The 18,764-nt window shown below is 39.0% G+C and overlaps 2 protein-coding genes across 2 annotated transcripts; both read right to left on the bottom strand.

Moving 5' to 3' along the window:
- Nucleotides 1-1,904: 1,904 nt before the first annotated feature.
- Nucleotides 1,905-6,129, bottom strand: LOC115772958 (oocyte zinc finger protein XlCOF20-like). The gene is made up of 2 exons (XM_030719423.1): nt 6,074-6,129; nt 1,905-3,655 (listed from the first exon to the last, which is right to left on the bottom strand). Exons 1-2 carry the CDS (start codon nt 6,081-6,083, stop codon nt 2,322-2,324), a joined length of 1,344 nt encoding a protein of 447 aa, XP_030575283.1. The 5' UTR covers nt 6,084-6,129; the 3' UTR covers nt 1,905-2,321.
- Nucleotides 6,130-12,356: 6,227 nt separating this feature from the next.
- Nucleotides 12,357-18,431, bottom strand: LOC115772957 (zinc finger protein 501-like). The gene is made up of 2 exons (XM_030719422.1): nt 18,348-18,431; nt 12,357-13,842 (listed from the first exon to the last, which is right to left on the bottom strand). Exons 1-2 carry the CDS (start codon nt 18,355-18,357, stop codon nt 12,446-12,448), a joined length of 1,407 nt encoding a protein of 468 aa, XP_030575282.1. The 5' UTR covers nt 18,358-18,431; the 3' UTR covers nt 12,357-12,445.
- Nucleotides 18,432-18,764: the final 333 nt, after the last annotated feature.

Below are 18,764 nucleotides of genomic sequence, written 5' to 3'. Positions count from 1 at the left end.
GAAGTTGTTGAATGAATCAGAGAGAATATAATAATAATTATTGCCTCAATATGAAGATTCACAGATTCTGGAAGGGAGCAATCTCTTCCAGAATCTATTCTATTGGAATGGATGTTAAGTAGTGTACAAAGTGGAAAAGCCTGAAGGACAAATATGTTAGGCTCTAAAAAAAATTCACTGCAGGAGTCTAAGGCAGCTGATTGCAGAGAGACGGTCACCTTTTTATCAGGTCATCCCCAGCTGAACATGTTCTTGACCTCTGACTCACGGAGTAACTGTGAGTCAGAGGTCAGTTGCAATGACATCCAGGAGGATCGGCATAAAAAAATGGAAAAAGATGGGAGAAAAACAAAGAGGTGGAGGACTGATAAAAAAAAAGGCCAGGCATGAGAGACTGAAATCTCTCATGCCTGGCACTTACATTTTATGACTGCAACTTGCTGGCTTTGAGTGATAACTTTGCACTCCAGCCTCTCCTCCAAATATGGCAGCTAACATGGCCAAAACACTAACGTTGAGGATTCAAAAAACCAGTGAGTCCAAAACCAGTGACTGACCGTACAGCTGCTACAGCCACCTTTTATACAATTTATGGATACCAGAGTATACATAAAGTCAAATTTTTTACAAAGACAAAAAAAATTTCATGATGCATTTTGAAATGATTCGGGGACAACTAAGAAAAGTAAAAGAACTGTAATGCTTTTACTGTATTTTTTAAGTGAACAAAAACAGGGTACAGTGCAGTTCTGAGCATGTGGATCAATGCAGGTGTTGAATGTCATGTTTGCACATTATACTCATAACAGTGAGAAAGCATATTAAAAAAAAAGTTGACTGTGAAAGTACAATTTGTTTCTAACATTATCTGATTAAAAAAAAATCTGTGTGCAAATCAGACTTCATTACTTCAAGCATTACATTTCATAAAAGTATTACACGTATACTACAGTTACATATATGTAACAGTTACTAGAACATAGGGCTGGGTGATATATCGAGTTTTTAAGAAATATCGATATATTTTCATACGCCATATGAGACAATATCATTTATATCGACATAGTCTATGTTGTGTTGCACTCACACTTGTAGAGCCACCAGTTCACCTCTCTCTTCTCCCAGTTTGTCTCTGCACAACTTCACACTGCCCCGCCTCTCTCCCTCACCGCTTCACCTGTAAATGACGCAGGAAGCGACAGAATGGCAGTGTTGCCAACTTAGCGATTTTGTCACTCTGATTTAGCGGCTTTTCAGACCTCCCTAGCAACTTTTTTTTTCCAAAATGCAACTAGCGACAAATTCAGTGACTTTTCCAGTGACATTGGTGACTTTTGGAGTGTTTTGGAAACCTGAAGTCCTCTGCTGTTGCTGTGTTTTGTGTACATACAGCCTTCATACTGCGTCCATTTGTACGCTTTGGTATCGCTTGGACCCCCAAGAGTACCTGGCTGCAGGTAAGAGGACGCCGCCATACCACAACTCCATAGCGAAAGTTGGTTTGTACCATAAGTCACGTGACCTTAATAGCGGAAATGGCTCTTTTTCGTGTGTTCGTGATGCAGCGGGCGGATACGTAGACTCCGCAGTCAGCAGGTGGGCCTGTTGCTGTGATACGTCAGCGCATATGTCTATGGATTTACTGAGCTGGCTAAAACCCTGCTAACTGAAGGAATTTTGTTCATTCAGTCTGTTTACATGTTTTATTTGCACAGAGTACAAGATGTACAGGAGTACACACAGGAGGAAGCACTTTGGTGAAGTCTACTTCATTGCAGACTGGCTTTCTAAAGAATAAGTCAGCCTTTTGCTATTTTTGCTCTGTATCTTTTTTGTTTATATTTTAATAACACAGCTGTGAGTCTTTTGTTATGGGGGGAAAAAGTATTAATTTATTAGAGGAGCATTATTATTTAAATATGCCTATAATTTATTTTTGAGCAATTTCTCATGTACATCTACAGCTGAATGTTAATAAAACTGCCTGTGTGACATTTGGGACATGTAGCTCAGAAGTGCCTTCTTGTTTATATCTTTTGGGAAGAAAAAAATATCGGGATATATATATCATATATTGCCATTCAGCTAAAAAAATATCAAGATATTATTTTTAGTACATATTGTCCAGCCCTACTAGAACATTTTTCCTTATTTTAAAAATGAATCACCGCTGTCACAGATAAAATCTGGGACTGCGGATCAGTCAGAAATAAAATGTTCATAACATGTTTTTTTTTTTTTTAGAGTGCTTCTGTCAAGTGTTTGTTTTTAATATTATAACTGTGTTGTTTTAAATGTTGTATAGTGCAACAATGCAGTTTCTATAATATGTGGACCTTCATGTGTGCTTTAAAACTATACTGATGTCTATAAGTTCGACCACAAAAATCACAGTCAAGTGGTTTCTCTTCAGTGTGGACTCTAGTGTGTGTCTTTAGATTTCCCTCCCGTTTGAATGTGTTGCCACAAACACCACAAACAAACTGTTTCTCTCCCCTGTGAAGTGCCATGTGCCTCCTCAGATTACACCGATATCTAAATGTATTACCACAGTGATCACAGACAAATGGTTTCTCCTCTGTGTGAATTCTCATGTGTCTCTTAAGATCTGTCTTTTGGTAAAACTTCTGACCACAGACATCACAGCTAAAGGGTTTCTCCCCTGTGTGTACTCTTATATGTATTTTAAGATTCGCCTTATGGTTAAATCTTTGGCCACAATCGTCACAACCAAATGGTTTCTCTCCAGTGTGGACTCTCATGTGTCTGGTAAGATTTGTTTTTCGGCTAAACCTTTGACCACACTCAGCACAGCCAAATGGTTTTTCATCTGCATGGACTCTTATGTGCATCTTCAGATTTCCTTGATATCTGAATCTTTTGCCACAGTCTGCACAACCAAATGGTCTTTCTCCTGTGTGGACTCTCATGTGAACTCTAAGATCTTTCTTTTGGTTAAATCGTTTACCACAATCATCACATCCAAATCGCTTCATCTGAGAATCTACACTTTGCTCCACTCTAGATTTGTTATTAACCAATTTTGAATGACATGTCACATGTTTCTGTAGAGACAGCTTGCAGAGAAACCATTTACCACACTCAGAACAGCTTAAAGACTTTTTTGCAATGTTACCTCCCACATCATTATTTACACCTGACTCAGGTAATCTGCTGTCTTCAGTTTCTGATCCACAATCTGACAAGGGTTCCTGCCAATGATCATTGTCATCATCACTGACTTCAGTCTCAGAAGACTCTGAGGGCTGTCCATCTGTATTTGATTGTAAATGACGGTCTAGATGTGGGTCCCAGACTAGCTCTGGTGATCCACAGCCTTCTATTTTCATCTGTTCAGCTGAGCTGCTAGCTGGAGTCTCTTTCTCACTGTTGCTTTCAGTTTGGCTTTGATGAAGTGGTAAGGACTGAGATTTTTCATCATCATCTTCACTCTTCACTTGAACAACAGTGAATGGAAACTCTGTGATACTTTCCTCCAGCTCATTGAGCTGTTCTCCCTCTTCACTGTTCCAGAGTTCCTCCCGTTCCTCCTTTATGTGGGGGAGCTCTGAGTCGTGGTGGTCCAGACTGAGGTTGCATTCACGGGGAACCTCTTCTTTTATCACCAACAGCTGTCGGACATCTGCAGGGAACACTGAACACACACATAATGAACAAAGGAAACTTTATAATCACACAGTTATTGCTGGTGTTATTACTCCATGTGCAGATAACCAGCACTCTAGCATATCAAAATACTGAGAAAACAAAAAGATTCTGGCAGCAACCTTCGGGAAAATAAATTACGCAAAATGAAATGTCTAGCCATATGTCCACTTTGTACCACCAATCTGTGTGCTGAGGTGTATGCGATGAATAAAGTTCAACACAGTCTGGCTTTCTTTGCATTTGACAAAACCTAAAGTCCCTGCTGGGGGTGACAGGTATCACAATGGTGGTTATCAACTTTCTTTGTTAAGCAGGGTTTTCTGTTTCAGGATCTAAACACAGTCACATTAAAAAGGTTCATTTCACAAGTCATATGGCTCTTATTATACACAAAAAAATCCCTGTAAGTGCCACCTACTCCAATCAGAGATGTTATTAGATGATGCTAACGTCTGTTATTTTTTTTATGTTCTTAAAGAACATAAAAAAAATAACAGACTGATTTGGTGAATGGCAACAGGTGGCATATATTGTCACATGCTCAAACTATGAGCCACCCTGGCACCCTACAAAACTTTAAATATTTAACCATTAAAGGTTACTGTTACAAAGCATAATAAAGGAGATGTGCAAATTGCTTTAGTTTGTCACCAAATCAAAGTGAAATTAACTGGATTGACTGAATGGGTATTATTGGTGTGTTCTGTGTTCCAGTGGACTTAGCAGTACATTAGAATTAGATAATACAACATTCATACATTTTGCATACAGTTGTGATCAGAAGTAGTCGATTATTTTAGTAATCGAGTATTCAACAAATTATTCCATCAATTTAATCAGATAAGAAATACTTTTGTCTTATTGAGGAATAATAAATAATAATCAAAAAATATTCAAAAGAGAAAAAACACAGGTCTTTTAAACTGTTCATTTAGAAATATTTTTAATAGTTTAAAAAGCAACAAAAAGCAACCCTTTCATTGTATTTATGTGCCATATTTAAAAAAAAAAAAAAAAAAAATCAAAAAGTGTCACCTGGATGAGGTAAATTTGATGTGTGCTTATGAGTTTTTGTGTGTGTGTTGGAGTGTTTACTAGTGAATGAATCAGTATGCATGTCTGTAAGCCTTTAAAGCATGAACTAAGCATATCAACATTTTTAGAACATGGGTTTACCCTGTGCTTCGATGTAACATTTCCTACCTGCAGAAAACACACGTTCTGATGGTGTACATGTTAAAAATTAATGTTAATAATCCATCCGTCCATCCATCCATCCATCCATCCATCCATCCAGGGCCTAAGCAGAGAAACCCAGACCTCCCTCTCCCTGGCCACCTCCTCCAGCTTATCCGAGAGAACACTGAGGTGCCCCCAGGCCGGCCAAGAGATAATCTCTGCAGTGTGTTCTGAGTCTGTCCCAGGACCTCATCCTGGCAGGACATGCCCGGAAAACCTCACCCAAGAGGTGCCCATAGTTAGTTAATGTTAATAATAATTCAGTGGTCCAAGCATTTCAGCAGTTCCAGGTCAGTGGGTCAGAGTTATACTAGCCCATGTGTATTTATTACACATGGGCTATATTCTCATAGCAAATACTGGTGTCAGGTGTTCTGTTGGTAAGTGATGCATCTGGCCATCCATGTGACATAAAAGAAAACATGATTGATCAGACCTGGCCACCTTCTTCCATTGCTCCATAGTTCAGTTCTGATGCTCATGTGCCCATTGCTGGCGCTTTTGGCAGTGGACAGGGGTCAGCGCGGGCACCCTGACTGGTCTGTGGCTATGCATCCGCAACAAACTGCAATGCACTGTGTATTCTGACACCTTTCTATCAGAAGCAACATTAACCTTTTCTGCAATTTGAGCTACTGTAGCTCATCTGTTGGATCGCACAACACAGGCCACCCTTCACTCCCCACGTGCATCAGTGAGCCTTGGCTGCCCATGACGCTGTTGCTGGTTCACCACTGTTCCTTCCTTGAACCACTTTTGATAGATAGTGACTGCAGACCAGGAACATCCCACAAGAGCTGCAGTTTCGGAGATGCTCTGACCCAGTCATCTAGCCATCACAGTTTGGCCATTGTCAAACTCACTCAAATCCTTAAGCTTGCCCATTTTTCCTTCTACTGACATACCAACTTTGAGGACAAAATGTCCACTTGCTCCCTAATATATCCCACCCACTAACAGGTGCCATGATGAAGAGATAATTAGTGTGATCGGTGTGTGTTAGAAATAGGAGAGAATCTGGTTCACGTCATGGCATAACATGACATAAAGCAAACGTGACAAGCTGCGCGCAGTTTGGAAGCAAATGTGTAGATTTTCATTCACAAAAAATTCGCTGGCTTCACAGTTCGCCGTTAATTATTTTTAACTAATTTAAAACACTCACCCGCGGCCATTAGACAGCTTCAACTGCTCCTCTGGATCCGCCTGCTTGATCATGCGCCACCCATACCGGAAATACAACCTGTCTTCTCCCTGTGCAACAATACACCTACATCCGGTCTCTACATTTCATAATAAACGTTCTAGAGGCACACACTGCTTACTATTCTTTAAATTTATATAAATATGCCAGAATCTGTAGGGAAACGATCATCAGTTTCTATACCATAAGCAGGAAAACAGTCTGTGTGGAGCAAAAGAGGGACTGAAGGCAAAATGTAATCTAGAGACAGTCAGCTATTAATTTATCTGCATACAGTAAGTAAGTCTTATACTGGATATCTGTTATTATCTACTTTAATTAACAAGGTAACACAGAAGTAACAGATTCCCAGACTAAGTGCTTACCAGAAGGAAACTCACACATGAAGCAGCTTAATAAAGCAGTGTACAGAAATTTGTTTATAGCAGTTTCTGGAAACATGTTTTACTGGTTAAGAGCTATTCTTGTGAAATGAATATATATATATTTTTTTGGCTTGAAACAATTATAATATTTGGTACTAATAAGATAGAACACATTTTTAGTAGGCCTATACAAAGAATCGCTTTATTCATGTTTTGGTAAAGAATGTCTATAAAGCTAATTGTATCATCCACGAACAACAACAACAAAAAAATCTGTTAAAAGAAAGCACACTTGCCATTATTATTTATTAAATTATAAAAAAATGCAGGCCAGCATGGTGGTGCAGTGGTTAGCGCATGAATCCAAGACTCAAAACCTTGTTGTCTTGGGTTTGAATCCAGTCTGGGGGAGTCTGCATTTTCTCCCCATGTCTGTGTGGGTTCTCCCTGGTTTCCTTCCACAGTCCAAAGACATACACATTAGGTTAACTGGTGAATATAAAAGTAAAAGTCATCGTGGACATATTTTATCAATATGTAATACAAATATGTTGTAACTTCAGTTTAAGGTTTATTTAACAACAACAACAACAACACACACACACACACACAGAGCAAGAGAAGAGTGTTAATAGTAGAAACCCTAGCAGTAAAAAAAAAAAATCATTCTTTGCAGATGCAAACACAACAATGTATGTTGTTGCTGTGGTCAAAGGTTTAGCTGAAGGACAACATACATAAATTCAGCTCTATTGATGTGAACATTTTTACAAGTTCAGAGCACACTGTACATATTCATTTTAAAAATATAAATTTTTTCAACTCTCTTTCAAGTCTTTCATGATTTTGATTTGTTAAAATATTTGTTATTTGTTATTATTAATCTCTGGCTCCCTTCCACAGCATGTCTTTTGTCCTGTCTTGCTCCCTTCACCCACAACTGGCTACGTCAGATGGTTGCCTCTTCCTGAGGCTTGTTCTGCAGGAGATTTCTTCCTGTTAAAGGGAATTTTTCCTTTTCACTGTCACCAAGAGCTTGCTTTGGGTTTTCTCTGTATTAGTGTAGGATTGTCAAGGTCCTGGGTCTAGGAACCAGCATTTTCTGTTTGGACATTCAAATTCTGTTTTATGTCTGAGTATCATTTTTTGCAATTTTGTATCTTTTGTAGTAATTCCTCGTTGGTTTCTTTGTATCTTTAAATCTTTTTAGTTTAGTTATTTGGGTTATGTTCTATATAAGTTATAGGTTATTTATATTTGATTCCTGGTTTCCCTGTGTTCCCATGTTGGTTTGGGCCTTCTGTGTCCTAGTCCTCTGTCTCTGGTATTTTGTATTTAGTTTAACTTCCCTGGATTCCTCTGTGTGCTTTCCTCCCAGTATTGTATCAAGTCTGCATTTTGGTTTCCTGGTTTCCTGTCTTCCTGTTTTATTTTGCCAGTCCCTTGTTTTGTGTATATTGTGTTCAGTTTTGCTTCCCTGTCTCATTAGTGTCATTCAGTTGCACTGTTCTCTCCAGCTGTCTCCACTCTCACCTTGTTAACCTCTTTTATATATTGTCTGTGTTTTCCTCAGTCCTTGGCTTCCCTATGCTGTGTGGTCCCTTGTGTCTTCCTGGCTCCTGACCGTTTATATTTTGCATTCCTTCCCTGAGTTTAGCAGTAAATAAAGCTGCATATTTTTAAGTTCAGTCTTGTCTTTGGAGTCCTGCACTGCATCTAAATAAAACTGAATTGAAATGAATTTAAAATAATCAAACGTTTGCCATATCACATAAAATAAATTACCATTTTCTCTCATTGAGAATCTGAGCTTTTCCAGCTGTTTTGTTACATCAGCAAGATTAGGTGGGTTGGTGGCTTATTTTGTATCAAGCTCAACAAAATAAGTCTCCATGCTCATAATTGCACAAACTGAATCAGTGTATACTGATGACAATTCCAGGGTGGGTGTTTTCACCTCAAATAGTGCCAAAACTGAATCCACAGCAATCTTTTTTGCAGAACCTCCAGCAGAGTCTGAGATGTCTTAGTCCAAAAAGCTAAAACTACCTGGGCAGTTCCAGGATGTTATGAGCTAGAGAGACTAGACCTGGACTCCTAGAATTAATTCTAGACACTGCTAGACTCCTGACAAAGGAAAAGAAGAATCAGCTGCTTTCAGCTGCTCCCTTATCCACAAGGGGTTGCCACAGCAGGTAGCCCACATATTTGGCAATTTTTTTTTTACACCAGATGTCCTTCCTAACTTCACATCATTACACTTGCTATCTGTGCAGTTTAGGATTCTCTTTAAAATCCATTTGTTCATTTAAAAATGCTTGCATGGGCTTGCCTCTAAGTAGCTATCAGAAAGGTTAAAGTTTTACACCCCTTTTTTAAATGCTTAGTTAGCTATTCAGCAGCCTCCCCTTTTGGATAGGACTGTCTGCTTCAAATCTCAACTAAAAACTCACCTTTTTGCTTTAGTCTTTACAGTTTAGTTTTAATTTTCAACTGTGTCACTTTGTGAGCAGTATAGCCTATTTCTAATTATTTTTAAATTATGTTCTTACTGTTTGTAAATCTGTTTACTAATTTTTCTTGACTGTTGTGCAGCACTTTGGTTGATGTCTGTTGTGACTAAATGTGTGATATAAACAACCTTGGCTTGACTTGAAATTTTTTACTGAATTCAGTAACAAAACAAAACAAAAATTAACTATTGTACAAATTAAAAATTTTTTTAATGTATTAAAAGATCTGGCTCATGATTTATCACAATTTACAGGCTGTTGCGTGCAGAGTGACAAATGTGACCTTGACTTTAAACACAATTTTGGTGAAGACCCATTAGGTGATCACTATGTGCAAGTTTGACCAATACTGTAACAGGAGTGATGAATAATGATAAGCTCACTGTTCTGTTGGCTGGATGATACAATTAGAAATTAGCAGAAATCATTCCCTTAAGATTAAAAAAAAAAAAAAAAATGTTACCACAAATATATGCTTATGATACAGAGGTTTCCTTTGGCTGCTCCTTTCTTCACAAAGGGTCACCACAGCAGATGGATCCTCATATTTGATTTTATACAGATTTTTTACATCAGATGCCCTTCATGACACAACCCTCCCAAGAATTTGTGTCTCCTCCTGGTCTGGAGACACAAACATTTCATGTGTTAAGCAAATGTGTAAACCACTACCGAGCCACAAATACTGATCAATACTTGAAAAAGGAAAATAACAAAGAAATCAACAGCACCCCTTGGACTGTGCATCCATTTTTTTAATATACTACACTAAAATAAATTACAGTTTTGACAATAACAGAGCCCATCTTTGCATTCTTCAACTGTTCAAAGGGCCTGTGATGCAGTGTTGGCTGAATTTTCCATCATGACAAAAAATATGTGTGTTAACATTTCTTACTCAGTTTGGAAATGTGGATTTCAATGATCTTGCGTGACACAAAGCAAGTAAGGAGTTAAGAAATGAGCAAATGAAAACAATTTTGAAAACAGAAAGAGTCATTACTGACACCTGCAATGCTATTAATGATGCCCAAATCTACTGCCGGTGGTAAGCACTCAGTCAGCTGTTTAAATTTCTCATATTTTGGGGTCTAAAACATTAAAAGTGTTGGGAATTGGTCACGTTTTGAGCGAGAAAGCTGTAATTAGCAATCATAAAATTAAAAAGACTTTTTAATGTTCCTCACAGACTCATTTCAACAAGACTACAACTGTAACAGAGGTGGCCACAGTACTTGTGTAATTTGCAATTTGCAAATTCACATCTATGACAAGAGTGAAATCTTTGTAAAATACAACTTTACAGTTAAAATTTGCTCTGCGGTGAAGACGGAATAAAGAACATGTGACAGGACTGATTAACGAGACTCACCAAAAATTAGTTTTTCAGGAAGCATTACAATATAGTTACATTGTTGCAACTGCGTCGTTTTTTTTTTTTTTTACCATTGCTGCAGCATCAGACAGCATGATACATCTGAGAGCATAAAGTTATAGAGTTGTCCACTCCTGCGGCACAACAGCAGTAGTGATTACTGCTAGACCTGTTCAATCAAGAAATCACTTAAATAGAACCTGTCTGACAAAGTGAAATAGGCTAAAAGATCTCAAAAAGCAGCAAATCATGCAAGGCTCAAAAGAAACTCGAGAACAGATGAGAAACAAAGTCACTGACAACTATCAGTCTGGAAAAGGTTACAAAGACATTTCTGAGGCTTTGGGAACCACGGTGAGAGCCATTATCCATAAATGGACAAAACTTGGAGCAGTGATGAATGAAGCCATGAGGAATATTAAAGTGGCCTACGTCTGACTAACAGACTGCCATCGATTACCAGAATGATGAAGCCAGTTACATATTATGAAACAGATCTCCTAAAGAGATAACCGTGTTTGAGTGCCCCACTCTGAAGCCCGTTTCCAAAAAAGTATAGTTTTCACTCCATTCTCGTGTAAATGGGAGGCCGAAACGCATCACAACGGTGCCGTTTTCATTTTGAAACGGTATGGTGTAAACGGGGCCTAAAAGACTGAAAAAACAATCACTGGTTCACAGCTACTAGACCCAATTCCTACAAGACTGCTCAGACATCCTACCATTAGTTAATGCTTCCATCTTAAATATGACCAATCTATCGCTATTAAATGGCTATGACCACATGCCTTTAAGGTGGCAGTAATTAAACCATTACTTAAAAAGCCATCACTTGACCCAGCTGCCTTAGCTAATTATAGGCCAATCTCCAACCTTCCTTTTAGCTATAAAATTCTTGAAAGTGTAGTTGTGAAACAGCTAGCTGATTATCTGCAGAGAAATGGTTTATTTGAAGAGTTTCAATCAGGATTCAAAAGTCATCATAGTACATAAACAGCACTAGTGAAGGTTACAGATGATCTTCTTATTGCCTCTGACAGTGGACTCATCTCTGTGCTTGTCCTGCTAGACCTCAGTGCAGCGTTCAATACTGTTGACCATAATATTTTATTACAGAGATTAGAGCATAGGTATTAAAGGTACTGCACTGCAGTGGTTTGAATCATACTGATCTAATATATACCAATTTGTTCATGGGTGTCGGGGTCCCCCTTCAATTCAATTTTATTTATATAGTGCCAAATCACAACAGTCTCCTCAAGGTGCTTTATATTGTAAAGACCCTACAATAATTACAGAGAAAACCCAACAGTCAAAACAACCCCCTATGAACAAGCACTTGGCGACAGTGAGAAGGTAAAACTCCCTTTTAACAGGAAGAACCCTCCAGCAGAACCAGACTCAGGGAGGGGTAATCATTTCCCATGACCAGTTGGGGCTGAGGGGAGAGAGACAGGACAAAAGACACACTATGGAAGAGAGCCAGAGATTAATAATCACACACATTAATAATGATTAAATGCAGACTTTTGTATAAACAGAGTGAAAAGAGGTGAATGACTCATGGGAATCCCCCAGCAGCCTAGGCCTATTGCAGCATAACTAAGGGATGGGTTCAGGGTCATCTGATCCAGTCCTAGCTATAAGCTTGATCAAAAAGGAAAGTTTTAAGCCTAATCTTAGAAATAGAGAGGGTGTTTGTCTCCCGAATCCAAATTGTGAGCTGGTTCTGCAGAAGAGGCGCCTGAAAGCTGAAGGCTCTGCCTCCCATTTTACTCTTAAGTATCCTAGGAACCACAAGTAAGCCAGCAGTCTGAGAGCGAAGTGCTCTACTGGGGTGATATGGTACTATGAGGTCTTTAAGATAAGATGGGGCCTGATTATTCAATTAAGAGAGGAGCCAATGAAGAGAAGTCAATATGGGTAAATATGCTCTCTCTTTCTAGTCCCTGTCAGTACTCTACCTGCAGCATTTTGGATCAGCTGAAGGCTTTTCTGGGAACTTTTAGGACAGTCTGGAAGTAATAAATACATGAATTAGATTTTCAGCATCATGCTGAGACAGGATGTTTGTTTTTGTCTAGTCTTTGTGGAGTTTGATGTGTATCTTTAGATTACACTGGTGTCTAAAGCTTTTGCCACAAAAACCACAGTCATAAGGTTTCTCCCCTGTGTGAACTCTAATATGTGTCTCAAGATGTATCTTTTGATTAAATCTTTTGCCACAAAAATCACAGCCAAATGGTTTCTCTCCTGTGTGGACTCTCATGTGTATCTTTAGATTTCCCTCTTGGTTAAATATGTTACCACAAACACCACAAACAAACTGTTTCTCTCCCTTGTGAAGTGCCATGTGTGTCTTCAGATTACATTGATAACTAAATGTTTTACCACAGTCACCACAGACATATGGTTTTTCTTCTGTGTGACCTCTCATGTGTCTTGTAAGTTCTATCTTTTGGTTAAATTTTTGTCCACAATCTTCACAACTAAAGGGTTTCTCGCCTGTGTGTACTCTTATGTGCATGTTAAGATTTCTTTTATAGTTAAATCTCTGTCCACAAATTTCACAGCTAAATGGTTTCTCTTCAGTGTGGACTCTTATGTGTCTGTTAAGATTTGTCTTTAGGCTAAATCTTTTACCGCATTTATCGCACGAAAATGGTTTCTCTCCAGCATGGAGTCTCATGTGTACTTTCAGACTTCCTTGATATCTAAATCTTTTTCCACACTCATCACAAACAAATGGTCTTTCTCCTGTGTGGACTCTCATGTGTACTCTAAGATCTTTCATTTGGTTGAATCGTTTACCACAATCATCACAGCCGAATCGTTTCATCTGAGAATGGACACTTTGCTCCACTCTGCAACTTTTCTTATTCACCAAACTGCTCGAAGGTATTTTTTCTGAATGACATGTCACATGTTTCTGAAGAGACTGCTCACAGACAAACTGTTTACCACACTCTGTGCAGCTTAAAGACTTTTTTTCAGTGTTACATCCCAAATTATAATTTACACCTGACTCAGGCATTCCGCTGTTATTCAACCCACTGTCGCTGTTATCAGCTTCAAGTCCACAGTCTGACAAAGGTTCCTGCCAATCATCATCATCATCCTCACTGACTTCAGTCTCAGAAGACTTGGATGGATGCGGGCTCCTAAATGGCTCTGATGGTCCACAGTCTTTTTCATCAATTTCTATTTTCCTCTGTTCAGCTGAGCTGCTAGCTCGGGTCTCTGTCTCTCTGTTGTTTTCAGTTTGGCTTTGATGAACCTTTAAGAATCGAGGTTTCTTTTCTTCATCTTCCCTCTTCACATGAACAGTAGTGAATGGAAACCTGCTGATATCCTCCTCCGGCCCAATACTTTGTTCTTTCTTTTGATTTTTCCAGAGGCTTGAGTCCACACTGGGGTTCCATTCATTGGGAACCTCTTCTTTTATGACCAATAGCTGCTGGAGATCTGCAGGGAACACTGAAACACATTCATAATTAAGAACAATAACTTCATAATCAGACACTTATCACTGGTGCTTATACTCCATAGTAGTTAGATCAGAGACCACTGCAGATCCACAGCACTATTAAATATAATCTATTTTAATCTAAACTTATAGAAAATTACATTTCCATCCATCTGTTCACTTTGTATCAACAGTCTAAGCAGATTCGTCTAGATCTCTATCATGTTATTACACACTGTGGCCATATGTATGATAGTAGAAGTTTAAGCAGAAAAAGGAGCAAACAGTGTGAGTTTGCATCAGCCTCACAAACTTTGCATTCAGAATAGTCATTTGGATTGTGGGAGAAAGCTGAAGTACCTACTAGTGCTAACCACTCCAACACCACACAGCTTATCTTCAATTATTACATTCAGAATTTAGAATTACGATTATCTGGAGTGTTTTCTGTTATGGCAAGGCTACTCTGAAAACAAAAAAAATTATTTCAGTTGTGAGCATCCAACTGAATCTTCAGTTATCATCTCTGTAGAAAATACACTACTAAACACTTGAGCCATGTAGCTCCTCCTCTGGTATGTGCAGCTAGTGGAATCATGCATCTTTACGATTCCCCAAATTAATTCTCACCCTACCATTCTCCTACTACTGAATATTACGCCCCCCTAAAATTAACAACTACAGAAAAGTCAACAGGTTAGATTTCCTTTTAACTGCAGGTTACACTATTTGTATATGATGAAAGGTTATAATTTTAGCTGTAAAATCAGGTACCATTTTAGATCATTTCACTTTAGATGTGTGCTGTGTTTAAATGGCATAGTTAATATTAAACCATCACACAAGGAACTGACCCATTTTAGACTGGGAAATACAAAACCAAACATTTCAAGCAATCCTTTTGCCCAAAGAACCTGCAAGATTTTTAAATACAGGTGTACAGCTTTGTCCAGTATGTTCAACACTGACCGAGAGTGAGTGCAGAACTCTTACTGTTCGTTCACTTAGGACAGCTAATTGATGGGCACTGCCTTCTTTGCACAGCATCAATTCTCTGCATCCTATGAACCACAGTCCACTATGTTTTTTTTGCCCATAATCTGTATACTAGTGATCACAAATCACAGGAAAATCCATATGCAAACAATTAAAAAAAAGTTGGGTTTAAAATGTAAATAAACAGAAAGCAATGATTTGCAAATCTCATAAATCCATATTTTATTAACAGTAGAACACAGAAAACATGTCAAATATTTAAACATGTTACTTTAACGTAAAAATATCAGCTCATTTTGAATTTGGTGGCAGCAACAAGTCTCAAAAAAGTTGGAATGGAGCAACAAAAGCCTGGAAAAGTAAGTTGCACTAAACAGAAATAGCTGGAGGAACAATAACAGGTAAACTGGCAACAGGTTAGCTACATGACTGGGTATGATAAGAGCATCTAAGAGAGGTAGAGTTTCTCGGATGTAAAGATGGGCAGAGGTTCACCAATCTGCAATAAATGTATCTACAAATTATGGAACTATCATTGAGTAACTCAAATGATTCGATGATAAAAAATCCTCGACACAAATTTGTTGCTTCAATGCTTCGTTTAAACTGTGAGGCTCAGGTGTCACAGATTACTCGATTAATCAATGGAATAATTGATAGAATACTCCAGGGTTCTAGCCAGCAATTGATCGCCCGACGCTGTGCCTTGCTGAGGTGCCGTTGCGCCGCGCTGAATTTCAGCAGTTAGCTACCATACCCCCCCCAAGTCATACATTCGGTACCGAGAGACACCCCCCCCTTTCGTATTATCATGCCAGCCTGTAAAAATTTTCTGACTAGAACCCTGTACTCGCTTACTAAAGTACCGTATTTTTCGGACTATAAGCCGCTACTTTTTTCCCACGTTTTGAACCATGCGGCTTATAGCCCGGTGCGGCGTTTCTGTGGATTTTTCTTTAACCACCAGGGGGCTCTTTAGCAGGATATGAATCATGGGACGTCAAAGTTGGAAATCAAAGAAGAAAGCGCCAACAAGTGCTAGCAGCAGGCACAAAAGAGATTTTTTTCAAACTCCCTCATCATGGAAACCACAAAAAGAACTTCCTATGATGCCGCTTTTAAGTTGAGGGCTATCGACCTGGCACAACAGGAGGGAAATAGAGCCGCTGCACGTAAGCTCGGCGTGAACGAATCAATGGTGAATTGACTTGTTATAACTCAAATTTGGGGTTGTCTGTCCCCCTCTGCTGAGTGCCGAGTAATTGTGGAAAACCGAGAGCGGCGGAGATACCAGCGGCTTATAGCCCGGTGCGGCTTATATATGTACGTTTCCAGTTTTTTCCAAAAAATTTGTAGGTGCGGCTTATAGTATGGTGCGCTCTATAGTCCGGAAAATACGGTAATTGATACTTGCAGCCCTAATTTGGAATAATGTTGCTCAAAGTAAAATTTTTAAAAACTTTGAATATCTCATCTACAGTACATAATATCATCAGAATTTGGAGAAGTCTGTGCGCAAGGGGCAAGACCAAAAATCACTATTAGAGGCCCATGATATTCAGGCCCTTGGGAAGCAGTGCATTAAAAACAGGTAAGATTCTGTCACTGCGGGCGCCTGGGTGGCTTAGTGGTGAAGCCAGTGACCACATACATATGCCACGTTGCGGCACAGGGTTGAGTTCTGGCCCGTCGCCAATTTGCCCACATGTCTTCCCCTGTATCTTTCTCCCATTTCCTGTCTCTCTCTCCACTGCCGATAAAACCTGCTGTGGCCAAAAATGCAAAAAAAGAAAAAAAAAGAAAAAAAAAAAAAGATTCTGTCACTGCATAGGCTCAGGAACACTTCCAGAAACCACTGTCTGCGAACACAGTTCACCATGCCATCCACAAATACAGGTTAAAGCTCTGTCATGCAAAGAAGCAGCCATATGTGAACATAATCCAGAAACGCTGGCATCTTTTCTGGGTCAAAGCTCATTTAAAATAGACTGAGGCAAAGTGGAAAGAGGTTCTGTGGTCAGACAAATCAAAATCTAAAATTATTTTTGGAAAACATGCAAGCTGCATCCTCTGGAATAAAGAGAGCGACTTATTTTGCTATCAGTAAGGTTGGGCGAGATCTCAGAATTATAGAACGATAGTAAATCTGCGACAATGACATTTTAATGATATAGAAAAAAATATATCAGTGATTGCAACTTGCAGACAACAGCACTTATTTGTGCAAACAAAGTGAGTGGTATTTTCCATCCTTATTTTCCAATGAGCTACTGTCATTGATGACAGACTACCTAATTTGAAGTGTGAATCTACTGCTACAAGGTGCCCACAACAGCATTATAATACAATAGTAGTGACACAGCCTTATATACAGTGACATGGCACAAGTTTACACACTTTGAATTGGAATCAAATACTTGGCCAAACAATATTTAACCGAATCAGTAATTTCCATCCACCATATTTGTTCTTCCTGTGATACAGAGTGTAACTAGTGGGTTCAGCAATGGTCCGTTGAGCTGTGTTTCCTTTTGGGCTGTACATCATTTGCTGCTTTTATCTCCACCTTGGGTGCTGTGATAGTCTGGTTGTTCTCCAAGATGTGTTTTTACCTCAAATTGTGAAACAAGCTTGCCGTTTTCACCGTAAGCAGGAATAATTTTCTTGCATACTTTGCAAAACATTGTGCTTTGTTGGAGGACATTCACACCCAGGTTTGTCTCTTGTGTGTCCTAATTATCACCTCTCAATTAAGTGCCTATGGAATTGGCAGCTTGCACTTCCAGAAAGGCACTATCAGTGCTGGAAGATAAATACAGGTTTTAGAGTAACATATGCTCCCATCCAGATGACATCTTTTTCAGGGAAGGCCTTGCATGTTTCACCAATACAATGTTAAATTTCATACTGTATCTATTACATAGCTCAAAAGCACTAGAGACCCAGGACATTCCTCTCCCAAAAGTCCAGCAGCTGGTCTCCTCATTTCCCAGACGTTAAGGGACTATGGTTAAAAGAAGAGGAGATGCTACACAATGGTAAACATCTCCTTTATTTGAAACGTGTTGCTGCCATCAAATTCAAAATTACCTCTTTTTTTTTCTTAAAATGGTACATTATCTCAGTTTAAACATTTAATATGTTTTCTCTGTTCTATTATGAATAAAATACGGGTTTGTGAGATTTGCAAACCATTGCATTGTTTTCATTTTAAATTTTAAACAGCGTTGGACTGTATTTGTCAAATGAGCCAGCAGACTCACTGCCTTTACCGCTTCGCTGCCTCCTTCGGCTCTTTCTCGCCTCCTTTTGGAAGGCAGGTTTTCTCATGTAGCTGATTATATGTTAGGAGGGAAGCTTGCTCGGATTGGTTCATGCCACAGCATAACATGACATTAATGCCCGACATGATGCAAACGTGAGAGCTGCGCACAGTTTGGAAGCACATGTGGAGATTTTCATTCACAGAGATGGCTTCACAGTTTGCTGTTGATTATTTCAATAAGTTCATAACACTCACCCGCGGCCATTAGACAGCTTCTATTGCTCCTCTGGATGCTCCTGCCTGATGATGCGCCACCCTTACCAGAAATACAACCTGTTTTCCCCCTGTGCAATAATACATCTACTTCCGGCTCTACTTTTCATAATAAAAGTTCTAGCTACACAGTGCCGACGCTTCAAATTCACATGACTGTGCGGAATCTGTTTTTACCATCTACTAATTTACTAGAAATGTATCTGTATTTTAAACAATACAGTAAGTCTTGGTCTGCCTACTATTATGAATATGCAGAATATGCAAAAGGAAAATACCATCACTTTCTGTACCATAAGCTTTCCTGTACTTAGTGATTCTCCTGACCAGTCACACAGGAGGTTTTTGCTGCATGTTGGAAAAAAAGTCCGTGTGAAGCAAAAGTGGGGAATGAAGTCA

This window comes from Archocentrus centrarchus, chromosome 22, assembly GCF_007364275.1.
Source record: "Archocentrus centrarchus isolate MPI-CPG fArcCen1 chromosome 22, fArcCen1, whole genome shotgun sequence".
Lineage (NCBI taxonomy): Eukaryota > Metazoa > Chordata > Actinopteri > Cichliformes > Cichlidae > Archocentrus > Archocentrus centrarchus.
The sequence above is the reverse complement of the archived record's forward strand: the minus strand, read 5'-3'. Positions and strand labels throughout refer to the sequence as shown.